This window comes from Cydia pomonella, chromosome 1 (assembly GCF_033807575.1).
Source record: "Cydia pomonella isolate Wapato2018A chromosome 1, ilCydPomo1, whole genome shotgun sequence".
NCBI lineage: Eukaryota > Metazoa > Arthropoda > Insecta > Lepidoptera > Tortricidae > Cydia > Cydia pomonella.
Window position 1 is genome coordinate 39131662 of NC_084703.1, and position 26033 is coordinate 39157694.

The 26033-nt window shown below is 36.4% G+C and overlaps 1 protein-coding gene across 2 annotated transcripts in view; it reads left to right on the top strand.

The window, feature by feature from the left end:
• The window catches only part of LOC133522728 (gamma-aminobutyric acid type B receptor subunit 1), a 179208-nt gene that overhangs the window by 99848 nt on the left and 53327 nt on the right, over positions 1-26033 (top strand). For both annotated transcript variants that reach the window (XM_061858165.1, XM_061858157.1), the window contains exons 2-3: positions 16025-16684; positions 20810-20944. In XM_061858165.1, the coding sequence (XP_061714149.1) occupies positions 16040-16684; positions 20810-20944 (780 nt within the window). In that variant the 5' untranslated portion in view covers positions 16025-16039. The remainder of the gene's footprint in view (positions 1-16024; positions 16685-20809; positions 20945-26033) is intronic.

Below are 26033 nucleotides of genomic sequence, written 5' to 3' on the forward strand. Positions count from 1 at the left end.
CCCTCCAACGCGCACGGTCCCTATACAGCGTGATTTCGACGCGACCGCAGAACGGTGCGGCGCGGAAGAAACAAACTTGATTATGTATTATGTATGTGCCATAGCAATTGTTGTGAAATTTAAGAAATACCAATAAAATAACTAATGGCTCTGTGAGCCATAAAGCTTACTGACACTTGAAGTATTTTATGGCGTGTTCCACGATTTTCAACATCTAAAAAAAACGAAACGACAAAAAAATATCGGTTGAACTACCAAACCTGCTTACTAAAGTCACAAAAATCGGTTGTAAAATGCGACCTGCAGAAGAGAACACCCGTACATACGAAAGCAGTTTCATCCGCGCCGCACCGCTTCGCTTCGCGTTCGTGAATAAGGCTATTCGCCTATAGGTTAGACGCTGCGTATTTAAACATTACTACTCGTACATGGTTTCACGATACCAGTAATTTCATTTGATATAAAATTTTATCGACAACGGCGGTCCCTAATCAGCTTGAGAATATTTCGGTTTAAAATAACGATAGAAGTATATTTAGGATTGTATAGAGAAATGGCCGCAGACAATTTCTTCATGTAGGTACCAGTTAATTATAAAAAAAAATTGTGCGTGGAGTCCCTCCGCGAGGAAGAAGTGAAACTTCGTAATGTGGAGATGAAAATAATGCTCTAAAATATATATGGTTCATATTAAGAGCAATGGTTTATATTATTAAACTTGTTGGAAGTAGCATAAGAAGTTTCACTTCAAAAAATATTTAAATATATATATTCTAAAAGTCCTAAATAATAGAAAATATATAAAGAAAAAATACAAAAGTTCAGGTTCCACCGAGATTTGAACGCGGATCGCTGGATTCAGAGTCCAGAGTGCTAACCATTACAACATGGAACCGGCTGAGCCAATCGACGAATTTACTCATCACAAACTTTATGTTACCGATTATAGCGTTAAACGTTTAACGCAACCTTGTTGGAAGTCGCATAAGAAGTTTCACTTCAACAACAATAATAATATTGTTTATTCCGTATAAATAAGTGTTAGTTTACATTATACGGGGTTGGAACCTCTTTTTAAGTAACATACTTGTAGTTAATAAGTATAGATCACGTCATTCACGCATTAAAGGTTAGATTTGACAAATCTATGCGTTATAGTGTATGATTGATTACTCCCAAAGATAGGCACTATGTCGAAATGAATGACTTACCTACCTATTTCAATACGTTTGTTAGTCTTATACCTCGAAATCAAAAAATCCTTGTAGCTTTTCACCTATTCGCGTTTCGCCGTGATAGCGTATTTTGTTGTAATATCGGTGGTATATTTTGTTACTCGCATTTATTTTTATTAGATTTTTACAACAGTAGCAAATTTAGATGTAGCATGTATTATAAATAGCCTATTTAGTTAGCCGCAAATATTTTTAGTCGCATTTTACCTGGTAATATTGTTGTAGTGTATTGTATTAATCGTAAATAAATGGCTATATCACTGGGATATAATTAACATACGGTAGCTTATTGACATCATTGTTACAGCTATACATTAACTAGCTTTGGAGAATTTGTTGCTTAGGAAATCTATCTTTAACTAACGAACTTGTACGATGATTTGGGAAAGGAGTTGTCGAAATTTATACAATTTAAACAGATCACACTCATAACCAGGAGATAAACTACAAGTGCGAAATGCATTTACAAAACAAAACTATAGAGGTATAGTGCTTAAAGGAAGTATCGCGATATGTAATAACACATTACAAACAAATATCTATCTAGGTGATAAGCGACTACAGGAAAAGTAAATATACTAAGAATTTTACCTATACACCATTGTAATTGGCGACCAGAAATCATACTACAAGAAAAAAAAAATCTGTTCAGAAATTTTGAGATCGCGGCGAAAAGCGAATAGGTAAAAAGCTACTAGATTTTTTTGATTTTGAGGTATACGACTAACAAACGTTTCAATACTAGTTAGTACTACTACTAGTACACCTAGGTTCTGCTACGAAAACAAAGAATGAGAAATACTACCGTGGTTTCGCTTACACTGATTCCCTTTTTACTGCACCTTACAATGTACTTGTACGTACAGCCCGCGAACTAGATGTGTCGTAAAACCGGGAATTTATGACCCGATCGTATCCATAGTGGTCCCAGCCAAGACCTGTTTCAACAAGATAGATTCTAGCTGGCCGATCACTTACCAAAATACCTATGTGAGCGTGTTGTTGTATTTTATACCTTGAACGGCACTATTCGAACATTGCCTATAAGATAACAACCACACGATACGATTGATAATCATTCTTCGAGTTGGGTGTTCTTGGTGCGTGCCAATCGTTAACGCTGCGTAGCGAACGAAACGCAGCTGGCACTGTCGCACTAATATTGAAGAGTGATGGAGAGAGACGACTACGCTACGCTACGGAGTATTTTGTAAAAACTAGTGCCTGTGCTAATTCCTGGAGGTTGCATAATAAAATAAATTAGAGGACATTAATACCCAAATTGACTTAGTCCCACAATAGCTCAATAAGGCTAGTTGTGGGTACTTAGACAACGATATGTTACACAATACGAGTATATGTGACCGCGGCCGGCAAAACATCCCACTTTGTCGCTTGCCATAAGGACGAGATTTGCTTGTTTATTTATATGAATAACCTGACAAGGCGACAAAGTGGGACGTTTTGTCGGCCGCGGTCACATACATATAAATATTTTAATACTCAAAACACTCATGGCTCAGGAACAAATATCATTCAGGAAATAATTTAAGAACCGATTTCATTTAAGACTGGTGGTTACATAGGCGCAAAAGCTACTCCCTATCAATGAGCTCGGCTCCGTTAAGTAGATAATGGAGGCGTACTAATATTATAAAGGAGGTAAAGTATACCTGTTGCCCGCGAGCTTTACGGCGGAGTAGCCAGGGAGCGCGTGTTGTGGCTTATGGTAAAAGTATAATTACTCCAACAGCGCGCGGAAACTTAGTTTCTTTGAACTATTAAGTACTGACGGTGAAATTTGCCTGCAACAGCGGATGCATTGACTCGCTAACTAGCGGCGTGCCACACGCTGCCGCCGCCGCCGCGGTTCAACTTGATGAGATCGACAACTAGCTAACATTTACTAATAATCTTTTCTAAACACTTCGTAAACAAGTAAAACCATAAATTTTTACGTAGTTACTCATTTTATTAAAAGGGTCAATATCAAATTCCATTTAATAGCACTCCAATTATCACCTAACGGTACCTATTCGGCATGAAACGTGCATACCAAAATAAATATTTTCATTTATGTAAAATTTGTATACCTATTGTTTTTATAAAATTGTTTAAGTCTCCCACCCCGGAAAGTCCTCCAGACTACTCCGATTTACTTTACGTAGAGATACTACTCCGACTTATTTTACTTATATATTTAATTTACCCTGCAAAATTGTATGTAAAATATTACTTATGTGTAAGTATACTTATTACGGTGGATGGCGCATGCATATTTTACAGGATACAATAACCCTCAGTCGTGTATATTTAGTCGACGGTTGCTGTTTGCAGAGTGAAGAGTTTGCGATGGATGTTTACCCGTTCTTTTCATTTGACGTTTTAAAACCGATCTAAATCGAGCATTGCTATCTCGAATTGCTACGTAGCCTTTGGATTACGAATTTAAATAATGTTTATTCTCTATTATCAGTATAAATTTTTGCATCCGTTTGAGCCATTTGGAAAATACCACGGCCACTCTTCTTAGACAACTCCGAAATTTTATAGTTGTAGTTGACTGTCATTTAAACATAGGGAAAATCATACTGTCTTTGACTTACGCTAGTACTAGCACCCAAAAGAATATATTTTTCCTGGTTCTTACTGACTGACAAATTGTGTTTGCCAGACTATACAAGCAGCCAGTGAATCTTCTTTGCTTGCTGTCCTACCATGTTTCTCTTATTTTTTCTTTAGAACTCGTAAACACGGGTATCATAAATAGTATAGTCAAGTTAAGAAAAAGTATGGAAGTAAGTCGTGTAGTCGTGCTTTTTTTGGATTTGTTAGATGGCGCAACTAGATTGATTCCCCCGAGTTGCACCGTTCCTATTATGTACGGAAGACCGTTAAATTTTAGGTATAAACTATAAAGTGCCGTAATTTTGGAGTAAATTAAAAGCTATTAGGTTCAAGCTAAGTAGTGTATAGAGAACACCTTGGTGCATAGTATATCTTAATTAAAAAGATGTGCAATGTATGATACCCTAAAAAAAATTTTTTTTTCGATTGCGGCTCGAGGATAAGTCAGTCGGTTGGTGCAATCTCAAGTTAAGCTTTTTAAAGCATTATAAACATTCAGTTAACTTTGCACGCCTGGGCAAATTATGGAACATGTATTTTTAATTATTTTGTACATTGTGCTTCGGGGGAAATTAAGAGAGACGTGAAAATTTTAAAAACGGTACTTATCTAAAGACACTACCTTTGCACTAAATAAAAAATAGATTTTTTTCACCGGAAGTTTGTCAAAAAGTAAATAGAATTAATCGCAACGAACTGCAAGCGAAGGTGGTTGGCAGCACGTGGCGCGGGGCGCGCGGGGCGGGGAGATGGCGCAGCGCGCAGCTAGGGTTTGCAATATCCGACAATTTTTCGGATCCGGATACATAGAAATAGGATATCAAGAACGACTGTCAAACTTCAAAAGTGCGACCAAAAATGAAATGCAAGTTTGTGCGTAAATTGTCTATGTGAGATCAAAAATAGTGATGTCATGTTACAACATATTAATAATCTATCGGTGTTTGACTGCTTTATCGACTACTTATTCAAATGTGTTTGATTGTATAAAAAAATGTTATACGCGTAGGTATGAAGTCGCTTCCCTTATGGTCATATAGGGCCCAAAAGGTGCCTATGAAACCAGCATCATATTTTAGTATGTTGTTAAGCATGTTATTCTGACTAAAAAACCATCGGGAGACAGTTTCTAACGTGGTTAAGTCACCAGTTATGACGTCATCAAAATGGCCGGTGCCGTGTTCAGAATATTGCGTATACCACAGCAAGTATATCACATGTAAGCTTGTGTGGGGTGTCATAAAAAGCAAAATTAAATCCCATCAAAAACAATACTTGTCAAAAAAACCAAGTCTCGCAACTCAGTTGTTCTGCGGTAAAAAGTTGTGAGATCCATGTAATACCAAGTCAGTTATTAATTTATTCAGTCTCTACTTAAGCGACTTTCTGTCTTAATACGTCCAGTCTCTAAGACCACGATCGTGGTCCATAACAATTGAAAATCAATTGTGTCTGGAATCTCCGTACTCGAAGCATTAAGTTGTTACGTAATAATTAACAGCATCTTATAGTGACGCATATCAATATTAAAATTCTTTAATGTTTTATATAAATATATTGAGACTTGGCCATCGCCTGAAAACACGTGTAAATTCAATCGCCTGAAAACACATGTAAATTCAATTATTTAGTGCGATGGCCAAGTCTCAATATATCTCTCTGTAAACCGTACTTAATAAGGAGGGTTTATATCTGGATTAGCTGGTGCATAGTTGGAAATACATCCAATGCCTCACCTCGTGTTCATTCGTCATGAAATACTAACTATGAAAGCAATACTTACTTACTTCACTGGATCAGTGACCCAAAAAGAATCTTGGCCTTTGATACAAGAACAACGTCACTCTGCTCTATTCTGCACCACTCCACGCTAGTTGGATACTCCGAGAGCATTTTAGGGCTACATCGCTCCTGCGGTATATCTTTTCACAGCCCGATTCTCTCCCGTCCACTCCAAGTGACCAAGCCTGCGAAGTCGTGCGGCTATAATCTCGCTAATTATATTGGGTGCCGCAACTAGCTACTCTAGCTCCCTATTTTTCCTACGCTTTCATCTTCTCTATCTTCATCTCTGATAGGTCCCAGAATATTCCGCCAGAATTTCGTCTTCTTCACTAAGAACTTGTTCTTTTTTTTCTGATTCAGAGTCCAAGTGTAATACTTACCGATGTCATTCATCAAAATCTAATTATTGTCTTATAGACTTGAATCATGGACAGTCTACTAATCAGCTTGGACACTAGAACTCGGCGAAGCGCTGCTGAGCATCTTAGGGCATTTTGGATTCGAACATCTATCTCCTCTTTCCGATTACTTTAGGTAGGTCTTTTCTTTTCGATCTGCGGTGGCAGCATGGTTCTATTTTTATCACTTGTCACTATGCCCTTCATGACAAATGATAAAGAGCCGACCATCTTAGCCCTATTCATTTGGAGATATTCTAGTGGTTGATTATCAGACCAATTTTCTCTCCTTCCTACTCTACTATCCTAGCCTTGGCCTTCAGGTTGCTTTTGTTTTGAGCCTATAGCCCCAAGTCATCAGGATATCCAATGATCTAATGTTTGCATTAAGCAACATTCGCATTCATTGTATAAAGTTACTGCATGACACCTGTATGTACCTCTCAAAATTGATGTGCTGTTAGTATTTGAATTGATTAAATATATGAAAATACTATATTTAAATGACAAAATGGTAAGAAATTATTCATAAATGTCATTAGAAAATTGTTCCGGTTATAGGTCAATAACCATATTTAACGGATCCGTAATATCCGGATCTTATGACCCGATATCCGGATATTTCGGATATCCGGATCTACGCGCATCGGTCGGTGCATCTACGCGCGTTCCTTCTCTTGCCACTAATCACGCGCTTGTCGCTTCTGTGTATTTATCGGTCTACGTTTTTGGTACTTGATTACAAAACTGCATGTTCCGTATAAAAATGCCAATTTTTTATGGAGTGCGAATGTAAACAAAATCAAATGAATATGATTGCATCAATTTCCAATAGTATTAAAATTTCCCCCGAAGTACAACGACAGTAAAACATGAAAAACTACTTTCCGGGTGTCGCACCATGGTGCGAATTTGACATTGGATTTAGATATTTTTTCTAATTATTTACTCAATTTGCACCGAGTACATTACTTTCCCCAGACCCGCAATGGCCAAAATAGATTTTTTTTAATGATGTATTTTTTTTTACCTGTTCCGTAGCTTAAATTAACATAAATAACACGTGCGAATTTAGATATAAGTGTTGTAAAACGTACGCCAAATTACACCGAGTACACCTTTTTTCTCTTCTTAGTTATAACCATTACATTATTTTCAGCCGATTTCACCCCTTTCCGGGGGGGTGAATTTAGTAACGATTGTATAAAGTTCGATTTTTAGCCCATACAAAACAATCCGTAGTGATTTTATTAGTCCTTAGAATTAGTTCCTGACTTTAGTGAAATTTGAGTTAATTTGACCGTACTAAAAATTCTAGGTTCTAGGCGGTTGAGGCAGGAAAGAGATGTTTTTGAACAAAAATATTCGATTGAATTTCTTACAGTTCTGTTCTATAAGATTTCTGGCAGAAGTGTGAGAACCGGTCCTGGTCCCGGTTTGTCGTGGTGCCAGAGCTTCCCGCGTAGCCAACATGACAATCGCCATAGCGAACGAAACGCAACTGTCACTGACGCAATAATATGGAAGGAGTGATAGAGAGAGATAACTAAGCTACACTACGGAGCGTTAACGATGGGCATGTTGGCTATGCGGGCAGTTCCGGATTGCTGATTTTGGCTGCTTGTCACACCAAGCTGACAATACTTTTGGGACACAAACGGTGACATACCATTCCGAATTAACTTTGTATCCTCCTAATTCTCTATCTAATAATGTAGCCAATGTGTTCCATTTTGAAGTAAAATGAGGCAACTTCTGTGTGCTTCGCGCTCGGCGACATTTTGTAGGAGTCTGTTCATTTTCAAAGCATACCGTCCGACTACCGTCGACTGTCGCTTTGTTTCAGGATCGAAGTTATAAAGCTATGTTTCGTCACCTGTAAATGTAAACGTTTTTTTTCTCGCCGTCGTCGAATTTATGAATCATACTTATAGTTACACCAATTTACGCGATCTTTCTGCCGCTGAGTTTGTGAAGCACCTATAACACTTACGAAGAGCGAGCCGTTAGTTATTAATAATTTGCTGAAATAATAATGATTCGTTGATCTAATGCTCTATTATCGGCATTATCGCTCAAATTATACATAGGTATGTAATTCGTCGATTTTCAGGAATATATATTATTTCACATCTTGCATATTTTTAATGAGTAACTGCTGGCCGCCTAACCTCCAATGGACAAAGCTCCACCGATCTCTTATAAAGATAATAAAACACTATTTTCTTTAAGTTTTAGATATACAACGTGTCTCTACCTTCTGGACTTACATGAATAGGATGTGTCGATTAGGGATTTCTAACCTATGTACAAAGTCTCATTCCAAGCGCCACAGTATTAACGGAGAAATTAATCAGTTACGATTTAATACTTTGGAACAACCTGTATGTAGATATATTTGAATTAATTTAACTTTATAAAATACTAACCATATTCTCGGGTTCTCAGTCAATGTCCAGAGAGTAGAGACACGTTGTATATAGATAAAAAATGTACTGGATAGTCGTGACGGGAATCGAGCTTTGAAGGAAAGGGAATGGCATTTTATTTCCTGTTAACGAGGATTTCGTCTTATCGAGGTTCAAGTTAACGAGGTCCGACTGTTTTTTTTTTCTTCCTAGCGTTGTCCCGGGATATTGCCACGGCTCAAGGGAGCCTGGGGTCCGCTTTGAAAACTAATCCCAAGATTTGGCGTAGGCACTAGTTTTTACGAAAGCGACTGCCATCTGACCTTCCAACCCAGAGGGTAAAACTAGGCCTTGTTGGGATTAGTCCGGTTTCCTCACGATGTTTTCCTTCACCGAAAAGCGACTGGTAAATATCAAACGTACATAAGTTCCGAAAAACTCATTGGTACGAGCCGGGGTTTGAACCCGCGACCTCCGGATTGCAAGTCGCACGCTCTTACCGCTAGGCCACCAGCGCTTTTTTTTAACGTGGTCCGACTGTATTTATTAAACGTTTTTTTAACGTCTTTATATCTAAAATAAGGCTTAACACTAGTCTCACACACCTAAACCGTGAGATTTTTTCATTAAGGAGTTATATTCTCTTTTCACTAAACTTTATGGTGGGAGACAAGTCTGTATTCTAATTTGATACTAACTGTTAATATTTTCTTCGGGTTAGTGTGGTGAACAATTCACTTGGAGGCAAAAATTGTTTAACCCTCGTGCCTCGAAACCCTCGCAACATTAAATATTCCATTTTTCGACTCACTCGCTACGCTCCTGGTTCTATTTTGCAATCTTTCGCTTGCTCAGGTATCAATATTAGCACGAGCGGTTAAACAACAACTTTGCCCTCTTGTAAAACAAATTAGTATATGAGATCACGATTCCAGTTTTATTCACATGCCAGATTTTGTCTATTTTCTTTTAAAAAACGCATGAACTATATGGGGATGAGAAAGAATTATATCCGCATATGTTTTTCAAAGTTTTTCTTGTCATATTCATGTTTTCACTGCAGGATTTTTCAACATTCCCGTTATTATGTAATTATATGTTTACCACCGTAATCTAGAATTTTCTGTTGCAAATATTATTATGCTACATTTTTTCCGGGCCCACCTTACAAAAACGCTTTGCAAAAATAGGCGGTCACATACACACACTTTTTTGTAGAAAATAGCTACATTGCAGATGGTTTTGATTAATAGGTATATAATATAAATACTTAATAATTAAATCTTGGTGACACAAAATATACTAGATAGGTATACTTAAATAAACTAAACTTTAGGTTGACTTTATGTGTAGGTATAGGTATGTACAGATGCTTCTCACACTTTATGTGACCTTATCCTTGCCCGTTGTTAACAAAACAAAAGCCTATGACAACAAGAAAATTAAGACACAAACACTAAAGCACATAACATAATAATATCTCGTCAAAAGCCAAAAGCTCTCCGGGGTGAACGCAACATGAGTAGCATTTATGTCAAAAACTACGACGCGTTTGACGCCCGGTTGTCGGTACGTATAATACAAATATATCTTTAGGAACGTTTTTAAAAAAGGTTTCCGTCATACGATGCTTCTATCGAACGTTAGACGTGTCTCTGAGGGACTGATAGAAAATATTTTGCGCCACGATGTTTACCGTTATTCGACACGTAGTCTTATTTTAGCCTGTCAATCAAAATAAAAAAATAAGATGTTAGTCTATATTTCCGATCTCATTTTCGTAAAACATACACGGATATACTATACAAGATTATCATGAAAGAGAAAGTATATGTTTTTGTTTTAAATGCTATTTATGCGTAAATAATACACCAAAATTATTTATATAGAATGAAATGGCAGGACGAGAGACACAGAAACATAATAGAACATTACGATACAAGTGCGAAAAATAGGAAATTCGAAACGAGTGGCGATAAATTAAAACACGACCGAAGGGAGTGTTTTAAATCGACACGAGTTGCCTATTTGCACATGTATCGTACATCGTTTTACAGTACATATGGCAATTTAAATTTTCGATACAGTTACGTAATGTGCTAATTATCGCTCTAGTGCGGTAAAGTAGCACCATAATAAAAAAAAAAAAGCCTTCTATTTCTCGCAGGTACTTAATTAACAAACATAATTAGCGAAAGCAATACACTTAAATTAACCCTAGGTTTAGTATTCAGTTACAATAATATTTGATATTCAAATGACCACTGAATGTTATAATATCATGCAATTAATAATAAATGTATTTAAATTACGATTAAATTTGTTTTTTTTTCTGCGGTATTTATTTATTTTTATTCTGCAAGAACCCCTCCGGTCCGTATCGATATTTTCAGACGTGACCGTACAAGAATAAAACAATATTTGCGTGTTTATTTAAGGACATAACATGAAGATGTACATATATCTAACGTGAAACGTGTAACGTGAAGATACGGCGTCTGAGGTCCTTTTACGCGATTTCCGCTAAAATAGCCGCAATAGATAGGTCTGATTGCATTAACCCGCTGCGGCGAGGAAGCTAGTCCGACACCGAGTTTTCATTTTCCCTTCAAAGCGTCATTTATATTAAATTGCAATTCCATTTTCCCCGACGCAAGATGAACGAATTACTAACCGGAACAAATGAGTCAGTCAATTCACTTATACTCTGTACTGGGACTTATGTAGTTTATAAAGTAAAGCCTTAAGTAGTATTTAGGAAATTATTAAATGCGAGTTTCTTTGGTTTCTTATTTTAATTATAATAATATATAATATAAGTATAGGGCGAGGATCGGTTAAGCTCAGACGGAGATGGCGGGACGAGCTAGACACATATCTCAACGACTGGCCGGAGATTGCTCAAAACCGTGTGAAAATCGATGGGGGCGCCTTTATCCAGCAGTGGGACATAAAACTGGTACAACACTAAAAACAAATACCAAATATTGACAGCGTGAAGAATCCTCAAATTTGTCCTATTTTTTTTCGATTTTAAGTTAGGATATTACATCATATGATTTAGAATAAATACAGTACATATTTTTAATATATGCCCAACTACCTACTGCTACTCGTATTACTATGTACCTACAATTTTATTAGTTAAATATGAAAAGTTTCACTAAGTACTTTTTCTCTTTTCCTTTTCGCAAGGTAAATCGATTATAAACGCACTCTTATATAAGCACCTCACCGCGGGACCTACTACTCATAAATAATAGCTTAATTCAATAGCAATTAAAAACGCTAAACGAAACGGATCTTTTTGTGCAGCTCTTTTCAAATGAAAACGATTTCTGAATAATCAATGACGCAGACCAACGGAAATATTCAACGAAACCTCCTATTTGGGGCAATTTCATCAGCATTTTTACGAAGTTTTTGTTCAAGTCAATATATTTTAGTTAAAATATAAAAATATGTATGTTTCTAGTTATAGTAGATACTTATATAATATGTTATGTTAAGGGTCTTACACGATGGCGTGGCTTTGGCCCCAGTAAGATATAGTGATTATCAGTTGATGGCTAGATTTGCTAGCGGAGCTACAGAGCTAGCTCACAATTGGTGATTAGTAATGACCCCAACTTCAATATTATTAATACTATATCTTTGACAGTTCAACGTGGGGGCTCAAATTTGAAGTACTAATTATGAATTATGAGCTGGCAATTTAATAATTATTTAATTATTATCAACCAACATTGGCAAACTCGTAAGAGTTCAACCCATGTAATAACTAGACCATTTTAGGAATGAGCACAGGCGAAGTAAATAGCACACTTAAATAAAGCCTGACCAGAAATATATGATCATTGTCAAGAGGGCGCTGTTATTCTCATGTATATCAGTTCTGTTTAGTATGAAAAATTTCGTTCCAATGAAATTCCGCAATATGGCACGTGATCAAATACTGGTCAGGCTTTAAATGAGTTTACACACTTAAATTAAAATACACTATTTTTACACAAATTATCGTTTCATATTATTGTTGATCTTTATTAAACGTTTTTCACATATATACTAAAACATTAAAAATCATCTACTGTACATATATGTACAGTAAATACCCCCTTCTAGAACAACGTTACGTATAACCTATAAATAAACTCATCATTGTATCGAACTCCATTATCCTTGACGATGTCTAGTTATAAAGTTTTCCTAGAGAGACTTAGTCGCAAGAAAACACTCATTTCCGTGCTCTAATTGACACAGTTACTTCGCAACTTCTTTAAATGAGCGAACGAAAACGCTTAAGAGTCCCTGGCAAGCTCGACCGATTTTCACCTTCCCATACAAACGGAGTTTCGTACTCATTTGAAAATTACGTGTTGGATTTTAATGAAACTTTGCACTCATATCTTGTGCTGAAATTAGTTTTCAACACACTTGCTCAAAAAAACGACGTTTTTATTCCACCGATTTTTGGCTCATAATTCTAGATATTAAACACGCGTGCTTTTTCAGTATATTATAACACTCGTGCTTTTTCATTACATTATCCGACTGAGTTTAGAAGGTAACTGATTGCTAATAATATGCATGGAAACGGAGCCTTCTTAATTTGGTCGAGTAATACATTTTTTTTTAACCAACTATTAGGTTTCAAATGTTAGTTCAAAGGGGTTTTATCACACCAAATATAATTTATAGATTAAATTATCTCGTAAATTACGAGTATATTAATGAATAAACATAATTTTATAGATTCGATCTCCATCCGTCGAATAGAAATACGAAAATATTCGCTTTTTACATCTTTTTATTGGCTGTTGTCGATTTCGTTCGCGCCTTTACTATGCGCGCGCATTGGAATTGTGCGTAAAAAAAAAATAACGCGCCAGCCATTTTCCGTTTTTGTATTAAACTCTCGCTGTATTTTTTAAACTATGGTGTCTGAGGCTAGTTACATAAACTGATCACAGCCCTAGATGTACCTTATCCTATTGTATGTACAAAGTTTCAGAGTAATCTAGCTAGTCATTTTAAAAAGAAAACGTGCGAGTAACTACGTAGTGCATAATAAGTTACGTCGCAGGTTGTAATAAACATTGGAAATACAATTATTTTTTTCCTACCCTCAATAATAATAATAAAAAAACGGATGGTGGTGTTAAGCTTTCCTAGTTTAAAAACAAATACGTAAATGTTTCTCTCAAATACTTAAAACTTGTACCTGTTCAATTTATTGTAAAAGTACATACATACAATCACGCCTATTTCCCAGAGGGGTAGGCAGAGACCACAGATTTCCACTGGCTACGATCCTGACATACCTCTTTCGCTTTCTTCACTTTCATAACATTCCTCATACACGCTCGTCGGTTTAGGGTGCCTTTCTTCAGGATTTTCCTGATTTGATCCGTCAGCCGAGGTCTACCCCTTTCAGCTCCTTCTTCTACTTTTCCCTTATATACTCTTTGTTAACCTTCTTTCACTCATTCTTTCCACGTGTCCAAACCATCTCAACATACCTTTCTCAATTTTGGTCAGTACATCTTCGTTCAGTCCACACTCTTCCCTTATCATTTCCCTCGTCACTATTGTAAAAGTGTCGTTCGGATTCAGACTGCACCAGCATTACTGCTGCTGTATTGCAGCGCAGCATTACTGCCGCAGCAACATAGATTATGCCAATAGCGGCAGTAATTTTTCACTGTGCAACATTTAAGTACTACAGGAAACGTCGAATTTGATATAACTTTCTCAAAAATTTTCGTTTCTGCGATAAAAAACGTCACTTTTAACACTGACAAATCAGTATCATATCAGAAACAGATCGAGTAACTAAAACTCGCATTGGCCTATTTTTTTTTATGTTAAAGACCTATTTAATAAAATAGGCATTTTTTACAGTGAGGGAATTTTATAGCAAATTCAAAATAACTTGATTGGTATAATTAGGTAATTATTGTCATTATTTGTATTACGACGACACGAAAAATATTTTTTTTAAATATGTGGTTTTGCTGTGTATTTGGTTTTTGTGTGTATATTTTTATCACAATTTTTGGCACATGTTGAACTTGAGTTTAATGATTGTGAATTGAATTGAACATGTACAGTCAAGGTATTAAATATCGACACGGCTAAAGCGCCAAATATATGTATGCACTAGGTACCTCAGATTAAGGTAGTGTGTACATATTATTAGAACTTTGTCTGTGTCGATATTAATTACCTTGACTGTATATATTAGTTGAAACTCAAAAAGTGCTTTCACAGAGCCACGCTATATATCAAACCGAGACGTATATTAGTAAGGTTATATCATATGAAGTTATTCGCAAGCTCATATTATTTCACTGCTTTTATTCGTATGACACGGCGATCCGCTACATTTGTGGGTGGCTCATAAATCACAGCGACGAGAGGCAGCAGCGGTGGTTGTGTAAACATCCACTGTACAGTTATAGGTATGTAAAAGTGCGCGCACCATACGTTCTCAGCCACCGATACAGGCGATTGATGGATCGCTATGTATCCAGTTTACTAATATCATAATTTCAAACGTCGTGCGATCCAATTCGAAAAATGCTTATAAGATGCTAGTGTCAATGTGACATTTCTTCAACCATAACCGTTACTTTTGACACTCACAGATCGGTATTGTATCGGTGTGACATCTTATAAGCATTGTTCCAATTGGGCCAGCAGTAACTGTTTCTAACGTATATAGTAGGTAATTAAATAATTATCGCTTCCAATCAAGGCCATCGCCCAAATATGTATAGGTATCTATCGCTACATCCACCTGAAGCGAATTGTTAACACTCGAGGAACTCGAAGTGCTAACGTGGCGCGCAGTTGTATTTCAGCCAATATCTTCAAATCTGGGGGTTTCAAACTTCAAAGTATCATTCTTTTTTCATATTTCAACCGCTAGCTATAATAGCTATCTAATTCATCATTTTCGTAATCAGTTTCCCCGTCAGTATAATTTCTACTTTTGAATTGATATAACTTGAATTATTTCAAAGATAATAATCTTCAAATCATTAACTTCGTCATTTCATGGCGGTTGGCTTTTCGAAAGCCGATAATCCGGCTTTTTGTACACGACAGCAGAAATTCTCGTAGAACATTATTCGCATCTCAGATATGAATGAACAGGCTTGACTCTGTAAAGTTATAACCTTAGAATCTTACTTAGCTTTTATACGTTTTGCTGCGAGAACCAAGTTGAAGTTCGGAAGCTCTCTTAGCCGATATTAAACTCTTGAGTCGTATTCAATTATTATCAGACTGGAATGGAATTGATCACTTAAAATATAGCAGTCAGGACAACTTAGCCAGTAAGTAGATAAGTAATTACTGATGACTCTAAAATGCATTCCAATATAACATTTAAAAAAAGAATGTGATTTTAACTAAACGACAACAATGCTCGACTTGGCGTTACAGTTTCTTTTTATTAGAGTCATAGTTTATTTTATTTACTTACGTTGAAGACTACTTCGAGTAAATTGATGGAATGATGACACAAATTAACAGTAGAATCTAAGAGCGATTTTTCTTGTTACAGGAGAGAAGATGAAAAATGCACGAAGAGGTGATCAATGACAGTATGTCCCCGCCGCGAGCGATGACCCAGCGCGGCGCGCGCGTCGGGCTGAGCGCGGCGGCGGCGGCGGCTGGGCCCGGTCACGGCGCGACGCACCATCCACCTAAAAAACCACATTTTATACAAAATTACACGCTTATTAGGTTATACCTACTCTCTTTACGGGTGATATCATACTTATATCAAAATGCCTCCCTCTCGCGAGCGCGGACGAACATTAATTTTTTAAAGCGTCCGCTAGTCAAATTAAAAGATTTTGTACATTCCTTAAGAACTAGGACAATTATTTCCGATATTAAGTCGTTATTAGTCGAGGTAATAGTGCAATTATTCGTTGTTGCCAAGTGTGTGTGCGTGGCGCGGAGTCGATGGAGGTACGGTGGGCGGAGTAAAGGCGGGCGAGCGCGAGCGCTGGTGCTGTGGCTGAGCGTGTTAAGTGCGTGCGAGGGAAGGAGAGACAACGACCTGCACATCGGGGGCATCTTCCCGATGGAGGGCGAGGGCGGCTGGCAGGGCGGGCAGGCTTGCATGCCGGCCGCCGAGCTGGCGCTGGCCGACGTCAACGCGCGCTCCGACCTGCTCTCCGGCTTCAAGCTGCTTCTGCACAGCAACGATAGCAAGGTAAATATTAACACTTTTAAGTGCCTGCCGCTCTTGATTCAATGACACGTCACTTAACTGTTTTAAAACGTTATGAATCATTTTGTAAGAAAAATAATATAAATTGTACTTTATACAATCTACATAATTAATAGTTTTTCAACTTATACTTTAACAAATACAATGTCTTATTCTTAAAGCAATAAACTAAAAAAATAAAGATTTGATAAGTTTGAAAATGTCACTAATAAAATAATTTTACACAATACTTTATCTAAACAAAATTACTGTCAATAATTCTGTGAACGTTCTACAACTGCTACCTGCATAGGTATTTTTTTAAAGGCACCGATTATTGGTGGATAGTGGACTCCTCTTACAATCTTGATTTAATTGGTGTAGCTGGCGGCAACACCTGGCCGCGTAACCAACGTGCAAATCGTTAACGCTTCGTAGCGTATCGTAGTCATCTCTCAGTATTACTGTCATACTAATGTGGAAGAGTGATAGAGAGAGAGATGACTATGATACGCTACGGAGCGTTAACGATCGGCACGTTGCCTACGCGGCGTGTCTATTGATCGGTGAAATTCATATTAGTTCGCCGAAGCGTTTCATAATGTTTCATAGTAAATAGTTGTATGGACCATAGAGCAAGTTTGTGATTATAGTTTGGTCTATCAAGTCTAAGTAGTCCGTACCGTACCGTCCGTCTATCCGTCTCATTTAACAATATTTTTTAACATTTCATAACTCCACTTGAATGTTTGAGAATCGACAGAAATTTGTTTTTAAATTAAAGTACACCGCAAATTAAAGCTAAGATACACTTCGTTATTAATTTGTGTTAAATTAAGAAATATGAAGCCTGATTAGAATTTTGCTTCTAGAGCATTATTGCGAAGTGTCTGTTTACGGTCTATTTAAATTTCCGTTACTGTTAAAAGGATTTCATGTCTGGCTGATAATTAAAAGTGTTAGATCCAATCCATTAAATCTGAAACCGGAGCCAGCTGAAATTCTCGTGCGGTAATTAACAAAAAGGACGGTAGGACTCGGTGCCGCCAGCCGCCCCAAGCCGACGCAAGGCGAGCCATAAATCCAAATGATCATAGGCCTACGATATTGCATTGCAGAGGCTGAGCCTGACGTTCGATTCAATTATTGAAAATTTATGAATGGCTCACGGAAGAAAATTTTATTGGATAGATTTTCCGAGCGGGCAGATGGTAATTTCCCATTATATCGATTTAAATTCACGGAGAACTCGACGGCTCCATCACTTTGGTGTGATTATTCGTCCATAATCGACTTAGATTTTATTAAAGAAAATGGCTTTTAAGAAGTGTGATTCAATCAACAAATTTTTATCTGCAAATTGGCATCAGGTATTTGACCAAATTCGATTGCTTACATTTCTTGTATCAATAAAGAAGGTTTTATGTGTTCGGCTTTGCTTAATTTTCTATCTTTTAATTCGTTGTTATGGAAGATGAGTTAATTGGACATTAAACAAAATATATTTTTAGAGTAGAATTTAGAGCAAAGATTCGATTGCACAAAAAGGAATAGTAGGTATCCTTCTCTGGAGCACGTAGTGGCTGTCACAGTGTGTTATTTCTGTGCCACCTCGTGCGACAAGTAATTCTGCACAAGGGAAATGTACAAAGACGCATTCGATGCAGTAAAGTATAAAAAGATAATATAAAATAGCTTTGTTCATATGAGGACTTAATTTTAAAAGGATTCAATGTAAGTAAGTGTGTCAGCAACTGATAAGCTATTTTCAGAAAAGGTTACGTTTCTCTGTAGGCGGCAGGTAGTAAGTACATAGACATCTCTAATTTGTTAGTCAAATAAAAATCTAGAAAGGTGAAAATGGAAGCAAGATTGGTTTGTATCGTCGTTTGCTTTATACTCTAAAAAAGCGGCCAAGTGCGAGTCGGACTCGCCCATGAAGGGTTCCGTACCATTTATGACGTATTAAAAAAACTACTTACTAGATCTGGTTCAAACCAATTTTCGTTGGAAGTTTGCATGGTAATGTATATCATATATTTTTTTTAGATTTTTCATTCCGTTATTTTAGAAGTTACAGGGGGGGGGACACACTTTTTTTCAATTTGGAAGTGTCTCTCGCGCAAACTATTCATTTTAGAAATAAATGATATTAGAAACCTAAATATCATTTTTGAAGACCTATCCTTAGATACCCCACACGTATGGGTTTGATGAAAAAAAAATTTTTTTTTAATTTTTATGACGTATTAAAAAAAAACTACATACTAGATCTCGTTCGAACCAATTTTCGGTGGAAGTTTGCATGGCAATGTATATCATATATTTTTTTTAGATTTTTCATTCTGTTATTTTAGAAGTTACGGGGGGGGGGGGACACACACTTTTTACCACTTTGGAAGTGTCTCTCGCGCAAACTATTCAGTTTAGAAAAAATTTATATTAGAAACCTCAATATCATTTTTAAAGACCTATCCATAGATACCCCACACGTATGGGTTTGATGAAAAAAGATTTTTTGAGTTTCAGTTCTAAGTATGGGGAACCCCCAAAATTTATTGTTTTTTTTCTATTTTTGTGTAAACATCATAATGCGGTTCATAGAATACATCTACTTACCAAGTTTCAACAGTATAGCTTTTATAGTTTCGGAAAAAAGTGGCTGTGACAGAATCGGACAGACAGACGGACATGACGAATCTATAAGGGTTCCGTTTTTTGCCATTTGGCTACGGAACCCTAAAAAACAAGGTGTAACGAATAAACATTTCTTGTTATTACTAAGTATATACTGTAAATGTTTTCTTTAAATATAAACTATTAGAGACTCAGTAAAAATAATAACTACATATTAATATTTATAACAATAATGACATTCTTATGTTTCGTAATGACAACATTCGGGGACCTCCCCACATACTTGTAAATATTTCAGATCATTACTAGCCACGAATATTTTTCTGTTTGGCTTAGTTGTGTACTGTTGTCCAGTACGCCTTGAAGAACCGAAGCCTTAAATTACAGGTTCTCACACTTATAACTCGCCATAACTATATATTCTTTATTCTAACCTATGCGATATGAGCTGTATGAAAAATCTGATATTGTGAGAAATAGTTAATAAAAACCGCATTAAAACATTTTTTAAATGGTTTAGAACCTGGAATAAAACTTAATTTAAATTATTCGTTTCGAGTCGATACGGCTAGGTAGCCATTGTGTTTAATAATAAAAGAAAACAACAACTGACAATGTAATGGATTGTATTATTCGAATTAAATGTATTGAATTGAATTGAATGTGTGTAAGGGCCACTTGCACCATTCAGGACTCGGAGTTAACCTTTAACACAGAGTTAAATTGTACTTGTAACTTCGGGTTTAACCCCGAGTTAGTGGGTATTAACCTTGGATGGCGCAAGTGGTCCTAAGTTGCTTATGGCTGTCGTCGCTGTGTGTAATAATTTGGCACAAACCCATGACAACGAGTTACAATAAAAAGTTGTGTAACCCAAATAAATATGTATATATGTATATATGTATTAATATATGCTGCTAATATCATAACTTCTCGCAATCGGGCAAAAAGCATTGATAACAAAAAACAAAAATCTTGAGATGCTATTAAAATCGTCACTATTTATTTGTCTTTTTATTTAAATAGCTGTAATTGTATTGGGGTGATTATTATTACTTTTATCTACCAGTACTAATGTTAGAACAAAAGTACATTACAATATTACAAAGTATTTCATTTGACGACACAATAACTCGGTAATATGCTAAATATCATCAGCCGCGGAGGCACGCGCAATTGACCACATTAACGTTATTCCGGAGCATTAATGCTTCGGTGGCAATCGCTCAACGGACTGTATAAAATTACAAGCCGTTCCTGATAACACTCGTATTTTTCTTGCCGAGATAAAATAAGACCTACTTACAAGAAATCGAACAGGAAGTTCGTAGGAAGGAAGCATTAATTTTCTTGTTTAGCAGGGTTTCGTAATACATCTACACTTTAGCCATTATGTCGCTCGCTGCATACATATAGATATGAAGCCTGTATATTACACATATCGTGCTATTTACATGGAACCATTCCATTAATATTTTATTTGTTTGACAGTGCGAGCCGGGGCTGGGTGCAAGTGTTATGTACAATTTGCTCTACAACCCGCCACAAAAGTTGCTGCTGCTGGCAGGATGTTCGACCGTGTGCACCACCGTTGCTGAAGCCGCTAAGATGTGGAATCTCATGGTTGTAAGTAACGCTCTACAGTATTTTCAGGGTTTACGTTATTCGTTCAGCAAAGACCAGAAAGCCATTTTTCTTGCTGTTTCTCCACTAAACAAACATGCGAGTATGAATTTAATTATCCACACTAAAGTCAATCATAATGTTGCCTTCTAAAATTCATGCGATGTAGCGTATGTAATAAGCTCCGGCGTAGGTATCGAGGGAGTTCTAATCAAAGTGCATATTAATCCACTCGGAAGTCAATCACTGCCTGTCTATGATACAGTGGTAGCGGAGCGGTTTGGACTGACAGCGGCTAATAGTTTATTTCGGATCAACATATAATAATAATTTCAGAGACTGAGAGTCTTGACATAGAAGTTAAAGCAAAAAGACGGCATTGAATTAAAAAATATAATTATATTCTTCGCGTTGTCCCGGCATTTTATCACGGCTCATGGGAGTCTGGGGTCAGCTTGGCAACTAATCCCAAGAATTGGCGTAGGTACTTGTTTTTACAAAAGCGATTGCTATCTGACCTATCCAACCCAGAGGGTAAACTAAGCCTTATTTGGATTATTCCGGTTAAAAGCGACTGTTAAATATCAAATTATATTTCGTAGATGAGTTCCGAAAAACTTATTGGTACAAGCCGGAGTTTGAACCCGCGACCTCCGGATTGCAAGTCGCAAGCTCTTACCGCCAGCGCTATTGAATTTAAAAATATAATAATAATTCAGCCTATATACGTGTCACTGCTGGGCACAGGCCTCCTCTCATGTGCAAGAGGGCTCGGGCTATAGTCCCCACGCTAGCCCAATGCGGATTGGGGACTTCACATACACCTTTGAATTTTTTCGCAGATGTGTGCAGGTTTCCTCACGATGTTTTCCTTCACCGAAAAGTTAGTAGTAAATATCAAATGACATTTCGTACATAAGTTCCGAAAAACTCATTGGTACGAGCCAGGATTTGAACCCACGACCTCCGGATTAAAAGTCGGACGTCATATCCACCCGGCCACCACCGCTTAAAAATATAAGTATTAAAAATTATTCTATGTTGAAACAAAGATAATGTTCAAATAGGGATGGATTTTCAAAGAAAACTTTGTAGCCACAGTAAATTTACTGCCATCTTTCGACATATGACTAAACTATTAGAACGCCATTTGACTTTGATCCTTATTCTTTCACTGATATGTGTTAAATACCAAAAAGTGGCGCCAACTTCTCGGGCATCGGCTAAAGCTTGTGCCGCCATCGCTCGAAACGATGCCGCCATACCTTTGGCCTTTGACCTATTACAAGTATGTAAGTTTTTGATTTTTATTCTCCATATTCAGTTACTTGCACTACCTGTAGATTTTTGTATAAGTTCTACATTTCCCGAGAACACTTTTTAGCGATAAGACCGCCTGTTGTTACCTAGGTTTATATTCCTTTAAAATTTCTTAGTAGTTTTACATGTAAAATGTATTATTAAAATACAATACAAATATTCTTTATTGCCTACCAATATCGAAAGAAATATGACATACAAATGAAACATATACATTTATAAATATCAAAATCACTTTTTGATAGATGAAAGAATAAGGATCAAAGTCAAATGGCGTTCAAAAGTTTTAATCATGTGTCGAAATATGGCAGTAAATTTACTGTGGCTACATAGTTTTCTTTGACTATCCATCTCTATTTGATTCGATTTAGTAAATTGAAATTGCGTTAAAATATACATGCTTGCTATGTTTTTCTTATAATTACCGGGTGCTTTTTTTCGTGCATGTGTGAATTAATTTATTTTAATTACACGAAAAATACCTATTATAGTAAATCTATAGGGTTATCAACTTATTTGAATAGAACTGTTGACTACCCATTATCCAGGGTTGAAGATAATACCCGAACTGACCTTGCTGATGAAAATCCTCGATTCGTATGGAATAATCCTCTCGTAAATATCTGTGCATATCTGTGCCAACAACATTGATCCTAAACAAACCTTTAAGCCTGCCACGCAACGAGGGTGCGGCGAATTGCCAACGTGTTATTGGCGAGATTCGGACCGAGGTAAGGATCGGAGAACCAAAATAAATAATTCATTGTAAATATTTATATGTTTATTTGTAATGGTAACCACACCAAACAATTCGTATTTACTATGTCAGTTGGCTAAAAACGCATGTATTAAGCAAATGTAAAACCAAAATTTCCTACGTATAATTATTATCATTTTCCGGGTCTTGTTTCTCTTAAAATCTAATCATACCACTTAATCACCTACCTAGTCGATTGAAAAATCGTTTATAGCAAACGCCAAACAAAACTTAAATGAATATACCGTAAAATGGTTCTACATTGCTTCATTATTTGCTCCACTTCAAAAAAAAATTAATATATTTTAAACTATTTATTGTTTAATATTCAGAACAATTGAAATTATCTGACAGGTTTTTATCGTACTAATCATACCACTTAATCACCTACCTAGTCGATTGAAAAATCGTTTATAGAAAACGCCAAACAAAACTTAAATGAATATACCGTAAAATGGTTCTACGTTGCTTCATTATTTGCTCCACTTCCAAAAAAAATAAATATATTTTAAACTATTTATTGTTTAATATTCAGAAGAATTGAAATTATCTGACATGTTTTTATCGTACTAATCATACCACTTAATCACCTACCTAGTCGATTGAAAAATCGTTTATAGAAAACGCCAAACAAAACTTAAATGAATATACCGTAAAATGGTTCTACTTTGCTTCATTATTTGCTCCACTTCAAGATATTTTAAATATATTTTAAACTATTTATTGTTTAATATTCAGAAGAATTGAAATTATCTGACATGTTTTTATCGGGAACTGGACGTTATGAAATATTGTTTTGTATATCTGAAGCAATAAAATAAGGAGCAAAAAATACCCATTGTGTTACAAATTAATAGGCCCCACCAAAGCAGAAGTATAATTTTTTGACTAACGTAGCAAATCAAAATATATATTAACATTCGTTTATAAGTATATAAAATAATAATAGTTACCCACCCAATTTTTCGTTTACTTTTTCTTCGTTCAATCGTTAATTTTCGATTGGCGTTTCTCGATAAACGATTGTCATCTTGGCTAGAGCCTCTTGCAAACTTAATATAATGTAAGTATTATAAGAACCAGGAAATATATTTCTATTTATTAGTAAAAAAGCTGCAACTATTCAAAAAAAAAGAAGTATAATATTTGTCTTATATTCATAAAAAAACAATCTGCGTACTAAACTATTCAATGAGCCTATTTTTGTTAAGGAGGTAGCGTATAGTCACATACTCGTAGGGAACAATGAATGCATTGGCGGATCCCTTTTATTTATTTCTTTGTTAGGGACCGGCGCCGCTCCGAAGAGTCATGCAATTTGTACCACCATTGTTAGACGCTGCTGCGGAACTGTGTATATAAAAATGTGAATAAATCATGCCAGTCAGCTTTTCCTAGTTCAGATGACGAAATTCTGAAAGTTAGGTAAGTAAAAGTTTTGGATATAATAAACATGGTGGCTCTATGAGCGGTAGACCTCGCGTTAAAATTTTACTTAGTGCGATGAGTCGTTATCTTAGTGAACTCACAGTGGTCTTAAGCGCCATAGACGCTGTTAACGCTTAAATCCTTTTATGTCAATTTCTGCAATTTGAAAAAAAATCCCCAAAATGGATCAACAAAAAAATTATTTAATCATAGAATCTGGTCACAAAATTTCACTAGAATTGATTAAGAATAGCGACCTGTAGAGGAGAACATCCGGACATACGAAAGCAAAATGCCCGAGGTAAAACAGAGACCTTCGCTAACGCTTCAGTCAACAAGATATACCTACAATACTGAATCTTATTACTAGTGTGCTGTGAGTTATATGTACACCTCGCAATCATCGCCAATGGCTCCATCATTATGGAATATATAAATCCAAAAACAGGATCGGCCACAAATCATATAATTATCGAACCTGCTGACTAAATTTCACGAGAATCGGCTGAGAAGCCTTAAAGACGACAGCATTTTCGTTCAATCTGAAACAAGACGCTTCGCGCTGGATCCACAAACAAGCTTTATGACAGTAGGACCGATAGCCGTACCAGTGGTATTAGACATTGACGTCACTTGACGTCTAATGCCAACTCGTGGTAGCCATGCAGGTCAATGTGTGAACGTGTGGCTCACAATATTAATTATACGTGCTCACATTGTCAACACAGTTTGGTTTATTATTGTAACTACCACTTGTGCCATCCAGGTTCAGCCAGAAACTCGGAGTTATAACCGCTAATACAGGGTAACTCCGGGTTAAACCGGTTAACCCCGAGTTAGTGGCTAGCTCTGGATGGCGCCAGTGGCCCTTCCCTAAAAGTTACTTATCCATTGAATACTTATTTATTATTAATAAACTGGTTTTAACTATTCCGTCGACATTCGAATATTCTGCGGTTAACCTCAACAAAGAACTATCAGATTTATTTATAACACAAACCAAAACTACATTTTAAAATAAAATCATAGTACCTACTTGATTTGTATTTCACGTTCGTGCTATAGAAACTAAGTCTAGAACAAGGATAAGTAGCGAATTAATTGAATGGGAGTATTCTTAATATTATAAGTATCAACATTTCCTTTCAGAATGCGAGTACAGAACAGAGTAAATATATCACACCGACATACTCTGGAGTTGCAGGCGTCCATAGGCTACGGTGACTGCTTACCATCAGGCGGGCCGTATGCTTGTTTGCCACCGACGTGGTATAAAAAATACTCGTATATGTGGCAAAATATTGGCATTACCTTCATTCTGTTGCAGCACCAATACCTATTAAAAATTTGATTAGGTACTAAAACTACAATAAATGTGAATCTTCAACATGATAAATATTAATAAGTAATTCCTTTCAATTGTTACTCATAAATTGTATTCACGATTTTATTTATCAGTTATGTATTTCGCCGTTTTAATAATCGGTTGTGGACTTTGTGGGTAATATCGGCATATTGACAAGGACGGTGCAGGTGGTAACGTTGATTAATTGTTACACAAGCCAGTATATCATGTGGAAAATTGAA